Source organism: Ostrea edulis, chromosome 7 (assembly GCF_947568905.1).
Source record: "Ostrea edulis chromosome 7, xbOstEdul1.1, whole genome shotgun sequence".
Classification (NCBI taxonomy): Eukaryota; Metazoa; Mollusca; class Bivalvia; order Ostreida; family Ostreidae; genus Ostrea; species Ostrea edulis.
In genome coordinates, this window is record NC_079170.1 from 3,745,491 (window position 1) to 3,767,918 (window position 22,428).

The window sequence follows — 22,428 nt, forward strand, 5'->3', positions numbered from 1 at the left end:
ATGTTTGCTGGTTTAGTTTATTTCTCCTTCTTTGATGTGCTACACCTTACCATTCGTTTGTAAATCCTAGACGTGGCATTGATGGGCGCCATTCGCTTTCCTCGGACCTCGGGACATCTGTGGGGGCTGTAGAGTTAAACAATGACATGTAACTACCGACAAGTACATTATTCTGTAACACAGAATGTTAGTTATGAATTCCCTATTCATTTACAAATCAAATTAATCCTTATTCCAAATGTAAAATTTTTTTTTGACATTTATCATTGTTTATTCTCGAGTATCAGTGGGTAATATTGAAAGAATACAGTACATAAGATGGATTTTTCGATGCATTGTTTTTCCTATATCACATGTACAACGTCAACCTAACATCAACTCAGTTTATGAAATATAAAAAAATGTTGATAAAAATCAAATGAACCAATCAAATTGCATTTTACATATGAAATTAAATAACTGTGAATTAATTTCGAAGCTTACTTGAACAGCGACATTGGAGGACAGGTGGTGACAGGATTCCGACAGAGAGCGTGTTGTTTACGCAGGTATTCCGTCACAATCTTGTCCAAGGTCATGTCATAATCACCTTGACCTTTTAGGTGACCTTTCGTTCTCCATGCTGGACTAGGGAGACCGCAGTCTTTTTCTGAGCTGAATTTACTTTTCGCAGCCTATAATATGATATGATATACCCAAGTATTATCATCTAAAAATATCAGTCTTTTCAGATTCTAAAACACCATTCTCTCACATTAATGACAGGATTTCACTCACTTTTAAGTAAAAAACCCACTTGATAATGAATATTGAAGATATTTATAGATGAAAAAAAGAAGAAGAATAAATATGCCTCCAAGTGTCAATATCAAAACTAAGGAAATCAAAGATTATAATAAAAAAACAGCCCAAGTGTTAAATCTAGGATCTAGAGAGGGCACACATGTCATATGTTCAAAAGGGCAGTTTTCATCGTGGCAAGACAATTTCAGGGCACTTTCATCGTATCATACTATGATAGTAATAGAATAATCATTTAGCCTTTTTAAAAGTTAATACCTGCTGCCTTGATTTTAAACTTTTCAATCACCCTTGTGAAATGAATATCATTATTGTTTATATTAAGGTAGAGACGGATAGCAACCACGTGATCAGTAAAAATCGTGTATATTCACTTGAATTTATTTTCCGGAATTCCGTACACCGTCATAGAGTAGTTGAAAAATAGAAAGGGGTTCCGAAAGTACAAGTTGTTGCTGTGACTGACTCGATGATTGAGGGGGTCGTCTCGACGAAAGATAGACCATAGTTTAGATTAGGAATACGTCAATGTAATAATAGTGGACCAAATGTTTCGTCCGTGCAGAATGGCACTTTTTACCTCACGACCATGCATAGCTGCGTTACGTAAACAATTTTACAAAGTTGTTGATGTAGCGTGATCGTGATGTCCGACTCCGAATTTCAATACTGTTTATGTAGTCATTGAGAGTTTAAACAGTTTCTTCTGAGAAGAGGGATTCGATGGATGCATTCAACGTGGACAACGAGGTTATAATTTCGTTTGGTAAGTGAAAAAATATGGCAAATTAAATTTGTATTCAACCCACTTTTCCTCTGCTATTTCACAACGCGATTTTATAATAACATCTATAAACACACAACTTGGAGATGTTTCATTTTCTTTGCATTTATATATTCCATATGTGCCCAAAATATAACTCCTATATGCTCATGTAATTGTAAATGAATGTCATGTATATGTCACATTTAAAAAAAATAGGTCTCTCCCAAGTTTTTTTTTGGGGGGGGGGGGGGGGGGGGGGGTGCACTAAATTTCTATTTGGTATACATGATAGTACTTATAATATCTTGAAATTTCATTGACCTAAGAGATATTTCAAATCTGGGGTTTCATGTTTCACACAAGCATGCAAGTCTACAATTTAAAATATTAATATTTTGTAAAATCACAAGCCCTCTCATAGGCAAATGTATGTATTGTATGAACATAAGATATGTATGTCCTTCTCTTGACCCACACTTGGTAAAGGAGACATGTCTGATAAATCTAGAGTTGACTTGTTTTGATATTATTAGAATGAACTGGCAGTTTATCGTATGAAAACATATCTGTCATCTCATATTGCAATATGATAATCATGATGTTTATTCACCTTATTAAGGGGGGATGGGGGGGTGGGGGTGTATGGGGCATGTATAGTTTAAATAGAAGTTAGCTATAACAATATAAAGTAAATAACAATCATTCAGATGTACTACTACTGCAAGAGTTCACATTGCTGCACTGCACACATTTAACATAGTGTTACATATGTAATACTGATTTCAGACAAGATTTTAAAAATTAACATAATAAATGTAATTTTCAATATATCAGTATTTTAAAGTTCACTGAAGATGCATTGAGACCCACAATTTTAAAATTGACATTGTCTGACACAGTATAATTAATGATTAATACTGACTGTGCAAATATTAATTATGATGATTTTTTTCTCTAAGTGTCATCCTAAGGACCAGTGCAAGTTGAAATGGGCTTCGAGTCAACAACTTCAACAGCAATTTGCCTTGAAAATCAGCAAGAAAGGTACAGTATTTTCTAAGATAAATTTTTTTATTTTAACACCAGACATTTGTAAAGACAATTCTTAGTATATTAAATAATCATATTCATCTTTTTTTTCTTCAATATTTGAATATACAGAATATATTTTAACAGGTACTTCATTTACATTGATGATGTCATATCCCCTGGACCCCACAACTTTACAGGTTACAGAGAAAATTCAAGAACTTCTGCACAATGTGGGATTTGGATAGAATCAATAATGTATTTGTGAGCCCAGATATATTGTGCAACATACTAAAGTGTGAATTTAATTGAAAACAAGTACATGTACTCATGTATACTATTATATGTCTTTCTTAAAGACAATAATATTGCATAAATGTAGATGAAGTGTCATTGTTGATTATTCTAAGTTTTTGATATATCAAAATCGGTAAACATTTCTAAATGAAAATAAAATACCAATTTTAGAACTTTTAATCAATGTGTTTGAATTTCTCATTTTCTACCCCCCCCCCCCCCCCCCCCCCCCCAACACATTCAGTGCATATATACCGTGAACTGGGAGAAATTAGAAATAGATAATGCAGTATGCATGCATTCTGAGTTATCCAATAGCGAGTTTTTGTTTCAGTGTGAGACTACAAGTAGGACTCATAAACTTATGAAGACACATATATATTTGTGAGAGCAAGATAGGTGATATGGGCCTCGAGATCCATGGGTCGAGCCACGGTGGTGGTCTAGAGGTTAGAGCATTCGCCCCGCATGCAGAAGGCCGGGGTTCGAATCCTGGCCGCGACAGACCTAAGCCGTTAAAACAGGTAATGGAAGTTCCATTGCCAAACACTCGGTATCAGGTGTGAATGTCACGGGTCCTCGGATATGACCTTAAAAACGGATCCCCAGTGTCACAGTAGGTGTGGCACGCTAAAGAACCCTCACTGCTCAATGGCCGTAAGCGCTGAGCAAAGACCTAAATTTGAAGCCCTTCACCGGTCTTGGTGACGTCTCCATATGAGTGAAAAATGCTCGAGAGAGAGACGTTAAACAAGATACAATCAATCAATCCATGGGTCGCTTGGGTTGAAATCTTTCTATTGATATTGAATATAAAGTTGTTATTTAAACATATTTGGTGCACTATGCTCTATAATCATATCAATTTCTTCAAATAGGTATAATAGGTAAATCGTGGTATGTTGTTAAGAAAAATGTATACGATAAAAGAAGCAATAATTTCCTCCACTCTCGAAGAAATAAATGTCCAGTTCCCGATCCGCCCCTGAAATAGCTTATAGAAACCTTCTTACTGTCATGTTCAATTCTCAGAGGTAATTTGGGATCGAATGCTCAAACATTTTAAGTTATTAAAAAGTCAGTAGTTTATCTCTGCTGGCTAAATCCTTCTTCTCAATGCGCTGAGTGCAATTCATGATGTCTATGTTCCTGCTCATTCTTTCTCTTCCATACCATGCAGTATATTAAAGGGGTTGGGATGTAATGGAGACATTTGTTTTAACAAATATAAATTGTATTTCTATTTTTTGTGGGGATTTTTATGTGGGAAAACTCTAATATTAATCATCAAATGTGATGACGTATGATAAATTTATATTCTGAGTGTAAGTGCACAAAGGTCAACAACGAGAACTACAACAGAGTATAAGCTAAAATTTGAAATACATACTTTCTGTATTATATTTATTAATTTAAAAAAGGTATTACAAAGAATCTTCGAATTTCAGCTAGCTTTTTTTGATGGATTGTTTACAACATCTTTTAATAATCCTTTTTCTTACGAAAATGTGTAGTTTGTAAAAAGGGGGTGGGGTTAGGAATTTTTTGCTAGTTCCATATTGAACCCCATTATGGTGTATAATTTTTTTCTTATATTTAACTTACTAATAGACTAACCACTTAATGAAATAAAATAAGAAATTTGATGGGTAATTTTTTTGCAGCTAAAGCAAAAGTATGACCCTGTGTGCAAATATTGTGCACTATTTTAAGGTGATAGGCCAATGTAGCTTTGTTGAAGTAATGTTGTTGCATGTTAACAATGATTGCTGAACTTGAAATTGATGTGTAATATACAATTATGTGAAAGGTTGTTTGGAACCATATATGACAAGTTATGATCCTTTTTACAATAAAAATGTTATAGCTCTATTTGTATATTGCTCTCTACTTATTTTTCTTCACTTTTTACGCTTTGCAAAGACTAAAGAAGGTGCTATTAAAATTGCCATATTTCTCAAAAACAAGGTCGATTACCAACATTGATTTTTTAATATGTTTTATATCAAAGCTTCATCATGAACATATATCGAAATTAAAAAAATTCAATGGTTAATTTTTTTAGCATCAACCTATCAATCTCTACCTTAACAAATATTTTTTTAAAATTTATAGAGAAAAAAGGGCATGGTGCAATCAAAAAGGGCATGGCGCCAGCCAAAAAGGGCATGGCGCGACACCATGCTAGTTTGCTTTAGATTTAACACTAAGCCCTGATGACAAAGGCGATCCCCGTGATAAGCGTCACCTGCAGACAGACAGCTGCACAGACAGATCCATAGATACAGTACATCAGCTGACCCTCACACAAAGAATTGTTGTTATTAATTACTAGTTGGTGAATAAACATATTATTATAACAGTTACATATCAAAGTTTTACTTCTTATTGTTACAAAGTCCTAAGGTGTGAAAGACAGACGGACGGACAGATGGACAAAGCAAATCTAAAGTGTCACTTTGCTTTGAAGGCAACAGAATATTAAAGTTTCTCAGGGATAAATATTTCTCAATCTATCACCACCGTCTGTCAGATCTGAAACTTACTTTGGCCTGAGGAAGACTAGGTGATGCCTGTGAGAGTTGTCGACCAAGATGAAATCTGATTGGTCCAGGAGTGCTGGGGGCGGGACCTGAGTTTGTAGGACTATCCTTCCGACTGACAGCTTGACTGTGGATGCTTGTGGATGGAATGTCTGATGGGATGGTACTGTAGGAGGCTGATGGATGATTAACCTGTCGGGACTACAAAATCATAAATTATTTCAAAATTCATGAATCGGAAATTTAAAAAAAAAAATTGTGAGAACTACTTATTTTCCAATAGTATTAGATCTCTTATTGAGAATACTTAAAGATGTTTAAATGCATTTATAATAAACAGAGGTAGAAGACAAGATCAAACAGCTCTGAACATTGATAATGACAAAGTTCATCTAACAATCGATCCATAAATTCAATCAAATCTTTTAAAACTGGAATTGAGGAAAAGCATGTTCACAGCTTTCCATATTGAGAGCCCTTTACCTCATACAGCAAGTATAATGATTTTGATTTAAACCTACGATTCTAGGATTTATAATAATTTACATTTAAACCTACGATTCTAGGATTTATAATGATTTACATTTAAACCTACAATTCTACATGTAGGTGAGGCTAAGTGAGGTGATGCAAAAACACATGGCTGTGCTGGCAGAACATTGGGGGGCGTGGCACATCGAGGTAGATTGGCTTCTCTCTGTAGTGCTGCTGCTGCCTCTGTCAATCCTGAAATATCCAACAACAATTATCCAACTGTGTTATCCAACAACAATTATCCAACTGTGTTATCCAACAACAATTATCCAACTTCTGTGTTATCCAACTGTGTTATCCAACAACAATTATCCAACTTCTGTGTTATCCAACAACAATTATCCAACTGTGTTATCCAACAACAATTATCCAACTTCTGTGTTATCCAACAACAATTATCCAACTTGTTATCCAACAACAATTATCCAACTTCTGTGTTATCCAACATCAATTATCCAACTTCTGTGTTATCCAACAACAATTATCCAACTTCTGTTATCCAACATCAATTATCCAACTTCTGTGTTATCCAACATCTGTCATCCAAATACTTACCGGGGTATACATGTACATATATATCTGAGAACTTTGTTACAGCTATATGTATATTTATATTTATCTACCCCCGACTACAGTGAGAACTTTGTTACAGCTACATGTATATTTAATATATTTATCTACCCCCGACTACAGTGAGAACTTTGTTACAGCTACATGTATATTTATCTACTCCCGACTACAGTGATGCTCTGTTAATGGATAGAACTCACTTAGAATTTTCCATGGCTGAGTTTTTTTTCCATATTGCATAAATCTGATGGTCTGGTGACCTTTGGACTTATCAATTTCTATAGACAGTCAGTGGCATATTTATAGACTAAAATATGGCATGATTGTGTGTAAGTTAACTAACCTTTAGACTGGAGGTGTACAAGTTACCTTTAGACTGGAGGTGTACAAGTTACCTTTAGACTGGAGGTGTACAAGTTACCTTTAGACTGGAGGTGTACAAGTTACCTTTAGACTGGAGGTGACCGTGTATCAGTTGAAGTAGTTCCTTTTCTTGGAATGTTATTCTTGATTGGGCAACAATGTCAGCCTGAAATTTTCATATTTAAATACTTTTTACAGCCACTCTCTGAAATTACAGCAAATACTCACCCACAGAAAATTCTATATTTAACAGCCACTCTCTGAGATTACAGTAAATACTCACCCACAGAAAATTCTATATTTAACAGCCACTCTCTGAGATTACAGTAAATACTCACACACAGAAAATTCTCTATTTAACAGCCACTCTCTGAATTTACAGTTAATACTCACACACAGAAAATTCTATATTTAACAGCCACTCTCTGAATTTACAGTAAATACTCACACACAGAAAATTCTATATATAACAGCCACTCTCTGAATTTACAGTAAATACTCACCCACAGAAAATTCTATATATAACAGCCACTCTCTGAAATTACAGTAAATACTCACACACAGAAAATTCTATATTTAACAGCCACTCTCTGAATTTACAGTAAATACTCACACACAGAAAATTCTATATATAACAGCCACTCTCTGAATTTACAGTTAATACTCACACACAGAAAATTCTATATTTAACAGCCACTCTCTGAGATTACAGTAAATACTCACCCACAGAAAATTCTATATTTAACAGCCACTCTCTGAGATTACAGTAAATACTCACCCACAGAAAATTCTATATTTAACAGCCACTCTCTGAATTTACAGTAAATACTCACCCACAGAAAATTCTATATTTAACAGCCACTCTCTGAATTTACAGTAAATACTCACCCACAGAAAATTCTATATTTAACAGCCACTCTCTGAATTTACAGTAAATACTCACCCACAGAAAATTCTATATATAACAGCCACTCTCTGACATTACAGTAAATACTCACACACAGAAAATTCTATATTTAACAGCCACTCTCTGAATTTACAGTAAATACTCACCCACAGAAAATTCTATATTTAACAGCCACTCTCTGAATTTACAGTCAATACTCACCCACAGAAAATTCTATATTTAACAGCCACTCTCTGAATTTACAGTAAATACTCACCCACAGAAAATTCTATATTTAACAGCCACTCTCTGAATTTACAGTAAATACTCACCCACAGAAAATTCTATATATAACAGCCACTCTCTGAATTTACAGTAAATACTCACACACAGAAAATTCTATATTTAACAGCCACTCTCTGAATTTACAGTAAATACTCACCCACAGAAAATTCTATATTTAACAGCCACTCTCTGAATTTACAGTTAATACTCACCCACAGAAAATTCTATATTTAACAGCCACTCTCTGAATTTACAGTCAATACTCACCCACAGAAAATTCTATATTTAACAGCCACTCTCTGAATTTACAGTCAATACTCACCCACAGAAAATTCTATATTTAACAGCCACTCTCTGAATTTACAGTCAATACTCACCCACAGAAAATTCTATATTTAACAGCCACTCTCTGAATTTACAGTAAATACTCACACACAGAAAATTCTATATTGTAGTCCTTATCTTTTAAGCATCTTCTACATTGTATAGATATTCTACACTGTATAGATATTCTACATTGTATAGATATTCTACACTGTATAGATATTCTACACTGTATAGATATTCTACATTGTATAGATATTCATTAAAGTTTAACCATGCTATGATGAACCTGTGGCTGCATCTCTACAATACACTCATCTCTACGATACACTCATCTCTAGATACACTCATCTCTACGATACACTCGTCTCTACGATACACTCATCTCTACAATACACTCGTCTCTACGATACACTCGTCTCTACGATACACTCGTCTCTACGATACACTCGTCTCTACGATACACTCATCTCTACAATACACGCATCTCTACAATACACTCATCTCTACAATACACGCATCTCTGATCCACATGATACAACAGTGGAAGAGCTTACCCTTCTGATAGCCTCTAGGGATGCGTCCAGATTTGCATTGGATTTCTTGCCGACCACTCTCTCCAGCAACTCATTAGCATATTTACAGAACTTCACGTGCTCTTGTTGCTTATCTTGTAAAACTGGTTCCTTCATCAGGACTGAAAAACAAAGAACACCCACTCATACAAAACTGGTTCCTTCATCAGGACTGAAAAACAAAGAACACCCACTCAAACAAAACTGGTTCCTTCATCAGGACTGAAAAACAAACAACACCCCCTCATACAAAACTGGTTCCTTCATCAGGACTGAAAAACAAACAACGCCCACTCAAACAAAACTGGTTCCTTCATCAGGACTGAAAAACAAACAACGCCCACTCAAACAAAACTGGTTCCTTCATCAGGACTGAAAAACAAAGAACACCCCCTCACACGAATTTCAATGTAATCTGTATACATTTACGATGGAGGCACATCATATCGAAGCGACAACTTTTGACAACTGCACATCTCCATACAAAACACAAAGTAGCTATGACCACAGGCAGCATTTCTTTATCATTCTTCCTTCTGCCCCCCTCCCGCTTCCCCCCTCTCTTTTTTAACACAACCCTTTGTTACACTCACATCTCATTGAAGTTCGGAAAACACTGCTTCTACGGTGGTAACCATAGAGACAACACAACTTCAAAACCCAACCTTACGGATGTTATTGCTACCTTACGGATGTTATCGCTACCTTACGGATGTTATCACTACCTTACGGATGTTATCGCTACCTTACGGATGTTATCGCTACCTTACGGATGTTATTGCTACCTTACGGATGTTATCACTACCTTACGGATGTTATTGCTACTGTACGGATGTTATCGCTACTGTACGGATGTTATCTCTACCTTATGGATGTTATCGCTACTGTACGGATGTTACGGATGCTATCGCTACCTTACGGATGTTATTGCTACCTTACGGATGTTATTGCTACCTTACGGATGTTATCACTACCTTACGGATGTTATCACTACCTTACGGATGTTATTGCTACCTTACGGATGTTATTGCTACTGTACGGATGTTATCGCTACTGTACGGATGTTATCGCTACCTTACGGATGTTATCGCTACTGTACGGATGTTATTGCTACTGTACGGATGTTATCACTACCTTACGGATGCTATCACTAAACCTGGCAGTGAAATGACCAAAATCTGCTTCTTCAAAAGCGCATGTATTTTCTTTATACGTATATTAGACACAATTTCTGAATCTAAAACTTTAAACGTTGAGGAGTGATGGCATTTCTACCCATGACTTACTCTGTATCTGACCGTTGTTGAACAGAGGAAGTTTACTGACTATCTGTCGGACCGTCTCTGACCGTGATAAACCAAGCAAAGCCTGAAAAGAAAAAATTCTCAAAATCAGCGTCCTCGTTAAATAACCAGTTCACTTTCATCTACTTTAGTACACGTACACGTACGTCTAGGTCCATCCAAGTATTGCATTAGGGATTTTGTTTTCTAGAATAAAAATTGAATGGAGATTTCACCCCATCAAATAATCACATACACGAAGAAAATCCACAACACACATACAGTCACATCTTGTGATTGGCTTACTTCGTGTTGGTAGGTAATTTTCACCCAGAGCTGCATTTTGTACTTTATAAAAAAGAGTCACCTATAATGGTTATTTACCTTGCAAGCCAGTGCCCGGATACAGTCTGCATCAGTGATTGGTGTTTTGATGGTCAACAGGTTCAGCAACACCTAAAACAGTTTGTTGAACATGATAATGTTTGGTATCTGTCAAACCTATTCGTTCCGTCTATTACACATTCACTTTAAAACATGTTTCGACCGGAACTCACCATGATTCCATTGTTGACCCGGACTCCGTTCCACATCTTACTGAGGGTGTCCTCTCCGACCTTCAGGTTCATCCTCTTCTTTGATCCAGCCCCTACATACCTGCTAAATCCTCCCAGCTGAAAGGTCAAGGTCATTTAAAATCTTTTTAGCTTTTATGAATTATTTTTCACTAAGAATCAGAAACTTTCTTCAATCTCTATGCAAAGTTAGCAATAATTCGGACCATACTTTGGTGTAAGAACTCTCTCTAAATTAGAATTGTCTCCATACCCTTTCTATGGGGCCACACACACAGTTAATGATGACGTTCAGCGCAGACTTCTGGACCTCTGGATCCGGAATTTCTCCATCTGCTAGACCTATCAGCACACTATTTATAAAAACATAAATAAGTCACAACCTTATCCTGGCAGAATCTTACTCGGGTACTACATTAACCAACATTGCTCTGCACACACGAGCACCACAAAATATACTACCACATATTAGGCCAATTCAACTTAATTGATAGATTATCATCCCCGCCTGCCCCTCAAAAATCGGCCCGCCCCAAATTTTTTTTATTTTGCGAAACTTGCAATTGCCAGAAAATTTTAATGTCCGACTCCAGTATTTACACTTTAAAAAATAAAAAAATAAAATCCTCCCACCCGCCCCATACTTTTTGGTGACCCTGGATGATAATCTACTAATTAAGTTGAATTGGCCTTAACAATACATGTACATGAAATTTTAAAAAAGTGCCAATCCATTTCAATCTAAAAAAAAAATCTCAACGGATTTACAGTACTGGGCAAAATGTTTCCCATCAACCACACACAATATCTATTTCTGTTTGTATTGCATTACGATACCTAATGGCCAGTGCAGAATGGTCATATACAGTAATATTGTATTACAATACCTAATGGCCGGTGTAGAATGGTCATATACAGTAATATTGTATTACAATACCTAATGGCCAGTGTAGAATGGTCATATACAGTAATATTGTATTACAATACCTAATGGCCGGCGTAGAATGGTCATATACAGTAATATTGTATTACAATACCTAATGGCCGGTGTAGAATGGTCATATACAGTAATATTGTATTACAATACCTAATGGCCAGTGTAGAATGGTCATATACAGTAATACTGTATTACAATACCTAATGGCCGGTGTAGAATGGTCATATACAGTAATATTGTATTACAATACCTAATGGCTGGCATAGAATGGTCATATACAGTAATATTGTATTACAATACCTAATGGCCGGCGTAGAATGGTCATATACAGTAATATTGTATTACAATACCTAATGGCTGGTGTAGAATGGTCATATACAGTAATATTGTATTACAATACCTAATGGCCGGTGTAGAATGGTCATATACAGTAATACTGTATTACAATACCTAATGGCCGGTGTAGAATGGTCATATACAGTAATATTGTATTACAATACCTAATGGCCGGTGTAGAATGGTCATATACAGTAATATTGTATTACAATACCTAATGGCTGGTGTAGAATGGTCATATACAGTAATATTGTATTACAATACCTAATGGCTGGCATAGAATGGTCATATACAGTAATATTGTATTACGATACCTAATGGCCGGCGTAGAATGGTCATATACAGTAATATTGTATTACAATACCTAATGGCCGGCGTAGAATGGTCATATACAGTAATATTGTATTATGATACCTAATGGCCGGTGTAGAATGGTCATATACAGTAATATTGCATTACGATACCTAATGGCCGGCGTAGAATGGTTATCGTACAGTGGGACGGACTCTAACAGCGCCATCTGAGATTTGGGGGTGGCTACCAATACGTTCAGGACATCCAGAGCATTCTTTATTGTCTCAGCTCTGAAAAATCAAGTTCATCAAATTCAGTATCCAGAAAGAAGAGGCAACTTACTCATACACCACCTTCACTCACAATCTGCACTACTACATGTATATTTCATAAAAACATTGAATGAAACAAACACACACAGGACACAGGCATTCTGTAAGTATTGCACAGCAATATGTGTCTCCTACCCGTCCTAAATTAAGTTGTTTGCATAATATTCAGCGTGAATAATCTTGGCATCAACAGTTTATGTATGATGAAAAAATTGATTTTGAAAACAAAATGGGGAAATTTTTTATTAATACAGTAAGTCTATACATAGTGATAAGACTGTCTGATCTTGAAATTTCAATGATATCGCCTTTTGCACCTTTAAAAAAATTTTAACTGAAAACTTGTCAACAAATTTTATTTTTTGATACTAGGTAAAATTATAATTTGGATCTCTTAAAAATTGACGTGGTAAATCCGAGATATTCAGTTATAAATTGGTGGTATGCTTATATTCAATATTTTCCCAGTAAGTTATGTAGATCTCAAACAATAAGAAAATTACAGAGATCGCGACAGACTATAAGAATTCAGTCAACCGATTACTAAGTCTTACAATCTATGATAGAATCATTCAACTGTGACGAAAGTGAAACTCAATGCGTATCTACTCACTAGATGACCATACAAAATGTATATCATGTTTTAGTTTTCAAAGTTGGACCATTGCAGAGAAAAGCATCCAAAATAAAGTCACATAATTCTCATAAAAATCGGTCCACTTTAAAGAAATTTTAAACTTGATCCCTAAATCAAAGCATGATAGAAAAAAGTCCAGAAAACTTAGTTATAATAGACGAACAGAAAAACAATCCAAACTCGTCGTCCCCTTCAGATTCGGTGCATGGGGACTAAATACAAAGTTGAAACATACATGTACCTCAAGTTACTGAATCATATTAAATAGTGTTTCCATATTTTTCCCTTCCATTTTCAAAGTCAAAATTTATACAAATAGGATAGCTTGACACTAAGATTTCTACACATTTATGATTGACGACAAGTCATGCTCCATACTAAGCTTTCTACACATTTATGATTGACGACAAGTCATGCTCCATACTAAGCTTTCTACACATTTATGATTGACGACAAGTCATGCTCCATACTAAGCTTTCTACACATTTATGATTGACGACAAGTCATGCTCCACACCAAGCTTTCTACACATTTATGATTGATGACAAGTCATGCTCCATACTAAGCTTTCTACACATTTATGATTGACGACAAGTCATGCTCCATACTAAGCTTTCTACACATTTATGATTGATGACAAGTCATGCTCCATACTAAGCTTTCTACACATTTATGATTGACGACAAGTCATGCTCCATACTAAGCTTTCTACACATTTATGATTGATGACAAGTCATGCTCCATACTTTCCCGTGAAGCCATTCCAGCCGGGTGCCAGTGCAATAAGTTGACAGAGCAGCTTAATCCCGCCCAGTTTGTGGAAAGTGACCTCTGGGGCCCAGTTCACCCGTGCCGGCATCAACTCCATCATGATTTCTATATTCTCCTGCACTATTACAGGTGTCAACGTTAGAGCCTATCAAAGAGAGATACAAAAAAGTTGGTACAAAACACTGGCCATTTTCATCAAAAAAAATTCCTAGTAAAATAAAAATTTTGTCTAAACTGAGTGCAACTTTACCCTGAATAAGAATCAAGTTTTATTGCCAATGTATACACTTGGTGTTGCTCATTCAGAAATATGTAAGTGAAGAATTATAAAAAAGAATTAGTATTCAAAAACTTTCATCTTAAGCATAAGAATGATTGTGAAATGGGCCACAGGAATTGTATGCAGGACATGTGTGTAATTCCACACTCCTGTCAATCTTATAAACAGTTTCCTAGGACTATTTTATAGTGTATCAGTTAGTTTTTTAACGTTCCACGGAATCTTTACACTGTAGTCTGACTTCCAGAAAGCCCAGTATCTGTAACTATGGAAACCCACCTTGTAAGCCGGAGTCTCGTGGACAGGTGAGCCGTCGTCGTCACTGTGGGTGTGAGATCTCTTGATCTCGTCCACTTTGTGAGATAAGTGAGCCTCAAAATATTTCTTGAGCGCATGTGCGACATGCCGAATGAGCTGCCTCATCATGCTGATCAGTTCATCGTTCACCTCCCGTTCATCATCTATATCCAGGATCTGCAGCGTGCTGATCTAGTCAAAGAAATTAATTCACAAACATTCATTCAGGTACAAAACAACAAGATGTCCATGCATGTTTTAAAAATCTGCCCCCCTAACAATGGCTCCTAGTCTTCTTTTTAATCTGTGAAATAAATTTGAACTTGTCCTGTTAATTCATCAAGAACTGTTCAAAGTCTCTATGATCTTATTTGAAAGTAAAGTTTGTGCACAAACACATGGACGAAAAACAAATTGCCTTTATCTTTGACCTCAGCATCATAAAAAGTGCATGGTAGTCACTACCATCTTCCTTCTTTTATTTTGTTAATAAAATCCCAAATTTATTTTTCAGACATTCTCGTTTTTCAAGTTTCATTGTACACTGTTTATGGAGGCTTTGTGTCAGTCGTAAATTCCGTTACGTTTGACGTTTGTCAATGATTCAGGCAATTTAAACAGGTTAAAGTTGGCCCACTTTCCCACTACATGTAAATCCAGCTGCATACTCACTACATTAAACAGTGTTCTGAGTCCATCCTTCTGATCGAACAAGTTCAGGATCACCCTGTAGGGAAAGGACTGTCCAAAAAACATTGCTGCGTGACATCTACTAGAATCGTGTGAACACTCCATAAGCCAGAGAGAGTAGCTGTCAAAAGTACAACAAACAATGCCGTCAACATCTGGTATTTTCAGCGTATTATGCATATTAACTTTTCTTTATCAACAAAATAAAAGAATTTTTTTTTTATAAAACTATGGTCTTGAAGTTTTTGCAAATTCATTCTAGAAGTACAGTACAATAATTTATACTACTACAAGAACCGAAAGGATCATCTTCAGGAGTGAACATCATTTCTGAGAACCCAAATCATTTTTAAAAAAATAGAAATGTGATACAAAAAACAGTAAAAGGTTAATTCTCTGCAACAATTTCTAACATGGAAAGTAGTAAATGTGTAGGTCTTGATGTAGTATAAACCTACCTGTACAGGTATATATCCTAAACTTATAGACTAACAGACACCTGATGTAGTATAAACCTACCTGTACTGTACAGGTATATATCCTAAACTTATAGACTAACAGACACCTGATGTAGTATACACCTACCTGTACTGTACAGGTAAATAAACTTATAGACTAACAGACACCTGATGTAGTATAAACCTACCTGTACTGTACAGGTATATATCCTGAACTTATAGACTAACAGACACCTGATGTAGAATACACCTACCTGTACTGTACAGGTATATATCCTAAACTGATAGACTAACAGACACCTGATGTAGTATAAACCTACCTGTACTGTACAGGTATATATCCTGAACTTATAGACTAACAGACACCTGATGTAGTATACACCTACCTGTACTGTACAGGTATATATCCTAAACTTATAGACTAACAGACACCTGATGTAGTATACACCTACCTGTACTGTACAGGTATATATCCTAAACTTATAGACTAACAGACACCTGATGTAGTATAAACCTACCTGTACTGTACAGGTATATATCCTAAACTTATAGACTAACAGACACCTGATGTAGTATACACCTACCTGTACTGTACAGGTAAATAAACTTATAGACTAACAGACACCTGATGTAGAATACACCTACCTGTACTGTACAGGTATATATCCTAAACTTACAGACTAACAGACACCTGATGTAGTATACACCTACTTGTACTGTACAGGTATATATCCTAAACTTATAGACTAACAGACACCTGATGTAGTATAAACCTACCTGTACTGTACAGGTATATATCCTAAACTTATAGACTAACAGACACCTGATGTAGTATAAACCTACCTGTACTGTACAGGTAAATAAACTTATAGACTAACAGACACCTGATGTAGAATACACCTACCTGTACTGTACAGGTATGTATCCTAAACTTATAGACTAACAGACACCTGATGTAGTATACACCTACCTGTACTGTACAGGTATATATCCTAAACTTATAGACTAACAGACACCTGATGTAGTATAAACCTACCTGTACTGTACAGGTATATATCCTAAACTTATAGACTAACAGACACCTGATGTAGTATACACCTACCTGTACTGTACAGGTAAATAAACTTATAGACTAACAGATACCTGATGTAGTATACACCTACTTGTACTGTACAGGTATATATCCTAAACTTATAGACTAACAGACACTTACCTGATTAAAACTGAAAGTGTATCCTCCGGCAACTGGCAAACCTATAAATAAACCAAACTAAATCCTCAGATTGTCACCATACAAAATACAAACAGTATAAGTTACAATGCTGGTAAAGGGACTGGTTCACGTATTTTGAAGAAAAAACAAACGTTTTTCATTTTTTATGTTAAAAAATTAAAAATATAACTTATTTAATGTTGACAACCGAAATCCAGACCTTCAGAATGCAAGGATAAAAGCAATTTTTAGCCGTAATTCTGTGTTATGTAAACAAAGACTTGAGTATTTTTATGTTTACAAACAAACCAGTGAAATTTTTAATATAAAGCATCTTAATTTGAACAGTCACAATTTAACTTTTAAATGACACATATTACCTAATGTATACTTGAAATGTGATATATATATAGAATAAGCTATTCATTTCAAATCTTTGAAAATTTGTATACTACAACACACTGCAATCTTTGTGTTCAAAACAATAATACTCTCTATCATGAGCTTCTGTCATAATATATAACCTTAATTTTTTTGGGGTGAAACCTTTTTTAACATATACTGTAGATTTTGATCATTTAAAGTGAAAAACAAAATTTGGGGGGAAATCATGAATCAGTCCCTCTAAGGGTCTCTCTAAAGTAGTTTTGAACTGACAACAGGAAATCCCTAAAAGTTTGAAATAAAAATTACAGGAAATCCCTCCGAGTTTGCTGGAGTATTCATTGAGAGGAGATGTTTAGATTCTATGCTGGAGTATTCATTGAGAGGGGATGTTTAGATTCTATGCTGGAGTATTCATTGAGAGGAGATGTTTAGATTCTATGCTGGAGTATTCATTGAGAGGGGATGTTTAGATTCTATGCTGGAGTATTCATTGAGAGGGGATGTTTAGATTCTATGCTGGAGTATTCATTGAGAGGAGATGTTTAGATTCTATGCTGGAGTATTCATTGAGAGGGGATGTTTAGATTCTATGCTGGAGTATTCATTGAGAGGGGATGTTTAGATTCTATGCTGGAGTATTCATTGAGAGGAGATGTTTAGATTCTATGCTGGAGTATTCATTGAGAGGGGATGTTTAGATTCTATGCTGGAGTATTCATTGAGAGGGGATGTTTAGATTCTATGCTGGAGTATTCATTGAGAGGGGATGTTTAGATTCTATGCTGGAGTATTCATTGAGAGGGGATGTTTAGATTCTATGCTGGAGTATTCATTGAGAGGGGATGTTTAGATTCTATGCTGGAGTATTCATTGAGAGGGGATGTTTAGATTCTATGCTGGAGTATTCATTGAGAGGAGATGTTTAGATTCTACGACTTACCCTTTCCATAGCATCCTCAAAGTAAGAGAGGTAGTAGAAACAGAGAGCCACCCCACAGGCTGCGACAGAGGGGCGGGGCACCTGCAGGGCTCTCTGAACACCGTGCATGGTCAGGAATTCGATGGCAAACTTCTTGTGACACAGGAGATTGGCAGTGTACTGAAACACAAATATCATGTAAAATAGAAACTTCTGACATCGTATTCAATTACGGTTTCAACATTCTGTAAACAAACTTTATTACATGACAATTTTATTTCGCACTTTACCAGTAAGATACACAACACCTAATCTTTATGAATGAGATTATCTTAAACAAATAAGAGAGAAATTAAATGACTGGTTTGCAACAAGAAATATTTGCGACGACGAATTTCTCATGAACGTTGTGAAAATTTCTAACACACAAATACAAGTTGGTTTACATTAGTTTGTTACACACAGTAAAACACATTTAAAAGTTCTATGGTACATCGTAAAATGTATTTTTTTTGCATTTAGATACAGGAAAAACATGATGAGAGTTAAGGTAAATATACAGCCATACTGCTTATGATGTATTCAGTGCCATGTGTACAAATTCACTATCACTTCCCTTACCTTTAATGCTTCAAATGCCAGGCGTACATCTTTATTTTTTTCGAGGTCCATGTAAAAGAACACCAGATCCAACGCATTATGTTCAAAAGCTGCACTGATTTGCTGAAATTCACAGAATAATTTATTTCACTACAGCGACTGTTTTCACAGGATCCTTACAGTTTTACATACCCAAATAATGTACACAGGGTCAATGTAGAGTTCAAATACTCAGGAAATGAGACCTAAGCTTCTATTCTAAAGACTATTACACTCTGCACTCAAAAGCATTCACATAAATTATCAAGATTTTGAAAATCCATCTTCCAAATCCATGAAAGTGTTTTTGACTCCTTGATAAGTGTTCATCTAATATGAATTTAGCAGTTTAGAGAAAATCATCGATTTGTTAGTCATTGAAATGTTTTAAAAGAATTTGTTGAATACATAATGAAGAGTCATGTACAGTGAAGAAAAAATGACAGAGACAGAAAATGTGAATAGAAAGAAGGACATGTGAGTGAAAATTTACACATCATATTTAGTACTTCTAATCAGTAACACACTGTACCTCCGATATTTAGTACTTCTAATCAGTAACACACTGTACCTCCGATATTTAGTACTTCTAATCAGTAACACACTGTATCTCCGATATTTAGTACTTCTCATCAGTAACACACTGTATCTCTGATATTTAGTACTTCTAATCAGTAACACACTGTATCTCCGATATTTAGTACTTCTAATCAGTAACACACTGTACCTCCGTTATTTAGTACTTCTAATCATCAACACACTGTATCTCCGATATTTAGTACTTCTAATCAGTAACACACTGTACCTCCGATATTTAGTACTTCTAATCAGTAACACACTGTATCTCCGATATTTAGTACTTCTAATCAGTAACACACTGTATCTCCGTTATTTAGTACTTCTAATCAGTAACACACTGTATCTCCGATATTTAGTACTTCTAATCAGTAACACACTGTATCTCCGATATTTAGTACTTCTAATCAGTAACACACTGTACCTCCGATATTTAGTACTTCTAATCAGTAACACACTGTATCTCCGATATTTAGTACTTCTAATCAGTAACACACTGTATCTCCGATATTCAGTACTTCTAATCAGTAACACACTGTATCTCCGATATTTAGTACTTCTAATCAGTAACACACTGTATCTCCGATATTTAGTACTTCTAATCAGTAACACACTGTATCTCCGATATTTAGTACTTCTAATCAGTAACACACTGTATCTCCGATATTTAGTACTTCTAATCAGTAACACACTGTACCTCCGATATTTAGTACTTCTCATCAGTAACAGACTGTACCTCTTGATATTCTGCCATTGGTGTCAGATATTGCAGAATCATCCTCTGTTTCATGGCCAAGCTGAGCGGTTGTAAGCTGTACGTCCCGATCACATTAACCTTCATCTCCGCCCAGCTACTAGCGCTGTTGCTGCACTCACCTGAAATCGTCAATTAATTCATTAAAAGGAATGAGGCTCTTTAAAATGCTAGTAATTCTTTGAATATTTTTCTATCAACATTTACTGGAACATGATACACTGTCAATTTTGTATATTATGTAGGTATCTAATCTGCTGAAATTGCCTTTGATGTCCATGTACAAGAATGTAAAATCATGAGGGCTATGTTCTGCAAGTTTTATAAAATTCTATATGAATATTAAATCAGTTATGAATAAATTAAAATCAAGACATTCACACTTCTTGCTACTTACAGCAAATATCAAATTACTCCAATACGATAATCTTATCAATTTACTCCAATACGATAATCTTATCAATTTACTCCAATACGATAATCTTATCAAATTACTCCAATACGATAATCTTATCAATTTACTCCAATACGATAATCTTATCAAATTACTCCAATATGATAATCTAAAAAGTTAATTTACTTTGCTGATCAGATGTTTACGGTGAAATAATTTTAACTTGGTGTCAATAAGCAAGGTAATAATAACGAGCATAAAGAAATTAAAAATGGCTCTCACTCATAGGAGTGACGATAAGATCTAAACAAAATAAAAATCACAATCTTACACACAATCATCCCAATGTTCTTATCTAGTCAAACTGACATACACAGTGCGAGTACGATGAGTCGTCCACTAATTAAGGGTAACAGTACACCCTTGCAAAATGACCCACACTTTGAATTCAAGAATATTTCAGAGATTTCACAAAGTTGAGCATTCAGCATAAGAGGACATCTAGATAAATTTGTATACTTTGTACTACAGCAGAGATTACCTTTTGTTTTGGATTTGAAAGTGGCCAAGCCATCAGACACATTGCCGTATTCCCCTGAAATGAAATATATGATGATGTAATTGTAATTCCTGACATTTTTCTATATTCCCTATCACATAGAATACAGTCATCTATTTCCTTCCAAATACAGTAATGCGCATCACTGTATTAATTCAACATGCTGTAATCTACATTCCAAACGCCCCACTTACACAGTACTCTGAAATCCTGTCTAATCTGATACAAATTTGTCTCCCCGAGTTTTGTTGGATTAATTAGGTTTCACTGTACCTAACTGCTCTCTTACAGCTATGACCTGCTCGAATTGTCTACATCAACCACAAAGTGTACACCTTTCCATAATCAAGTGCAAAGGTGTACACCTTCTACACCCTGTACAGGACATGAATATGGCTGGATAATAGTGAGATAGAAAATTTGCAGATTTTTGTCTCCATATTCTGTTATCTGTGGAGTATTTAAGAGGATGATTCCAGTGTTACAGTATTGTATGTAACAATTTACAAGAGGTTAAAATGTATTTTAAAGAATAAACGAAAACGATTGATATTTCGTACAATCATCAAAAACAAGTTTTGTTTGGTGCCAAAAAATCAACAAATATTTTGGAGTATGACTTGATATTTTTCAGATGTATGTAGATATTTAAAAAAGCACACAAAAATACATCTTTAAAAATTCTAGTAATTATTTATTTTGTACTTTATTTGTATTGAAATCGTTAACTCTCCGATGAGGATCTCAACTGCTGAACATCCACGCTAAATACATGCTACACTACACCAAACTGCACTTGATTATAGGTGTAAACAGACTACACCGGTGTGAAAAGGTGTAGGCAAATCAAGATCACTTTACAATGTCAAAATTCACCTCATAACTTTACAATATCAAAATTCCCTCACCTCATAATTTTACAATGTCAAAATTCCCTCACCTCATAACTTTACAATATCAAAATTCCCTCACCTCATAACTTTACAAATTCAAAATTCCCTCACCTCACAATTTTACAATGTCAAAATTCCCTCACCTCATAACTTTACAATATCAAAATTCCCTCACCTCATAATTTTACAATATCAAAATTCCCTCACCTCATAATTTTACAATATCAAAAT

At 35.3% G+C, this 22,428-nt stretch overlaps 1 protein-coding gene and 1 long non-coding RNA gene across 5 annotated transcripts in view; one reads left to right on the forward strand and one right to left on the reverse strand.

The window, feature by feature from the left end:
* Nucleotides 1-22,428, reverse strand: part of LOC125654320 (DDB1- and CUL4-associated factor 1-like) — a 43,896-nt gene that overhangs the window by 11,114 nt on the left and 10,354 nt on the right. For 2 of the 4 annotated variants that reach the window (XM_056143062.1, XM_056143060.1), the window contains exons 8-26: nt 21,287-21,340; nt 20,334-20,473; nt 19,004-19,105; nt 18,404-18,562; nt 17,077-17,117; nt 15,388-15,526; nt 14,698-14,907; nt 14,114-14,283; nt 12,569-12,688; nt 11,085-11,184; nt 10,814-10,930; nt 10,641-10,712; nt 10,260-10,341; nt 8,956-9,095; nt 6,988-7,069; nt 6,032-6,162; nt 5,440-5,637; nt 484-674; nt 51-126 (exon numbers count right to left, since the gene is read on the reverse strand). In XM_056143062.1, coding sequence (XP_055999037.1) covers nt 51-126; nt 484-674; nt 5,440-5,637; nt 6,032-6,162; nt 6,988-7,069; nt 8,956-9,095; nt 10,260-10,341; nt 10,641-10,712; nt 10,814-10,930; nt 11,085-11,184; nt 12,569-12,688; nt 14,114-14,283; nt 14,698-14,907; nt 15,388-15,526; nt 17,077-17,117; nt 18,404-18,562; nt 19,004-19,105; nt 20,334-20,473; nt 21,287-21,340 — 2,324 coding nt within the window. Of the gene's footprint in view, nt 1-50; nt 127-483; nt 675-5,439; nt 5,638-6,019; nt 6,163-6,987; nt 7,070-8,955; nt 9,096-10,259; nt 10,342-10,640; nt 10,713-10,813; nt 10,931-11,084; nt 11,185-12,568; nt 12,689-14,113; nt 14,284-14,697; nt 14,908-15,387; nt 15,527-17,076; nt 17,118-18,403; nt 18,563-19,003; nt 19,106-20,333; nt 20,474-21,286; nt 21,341-22,428 lie in introns of all 4 variants that reach the window. The other 2 variants (XM_056143061.1, XM_056143059.1) reach the window with 1 other exon arrangement.
* On the forward strand, nt 1,121-3,074 carry LOC130047682 (uncharacterized). The gene is made up of 3 exons (XR_008796512.1): nt 1,121-1,567; nt 2,527-2,611; nt 2,744-3,074. It is a non-coding gene; the product is annotated as an uncharacterized LOC130047682 (long non-coding RNA).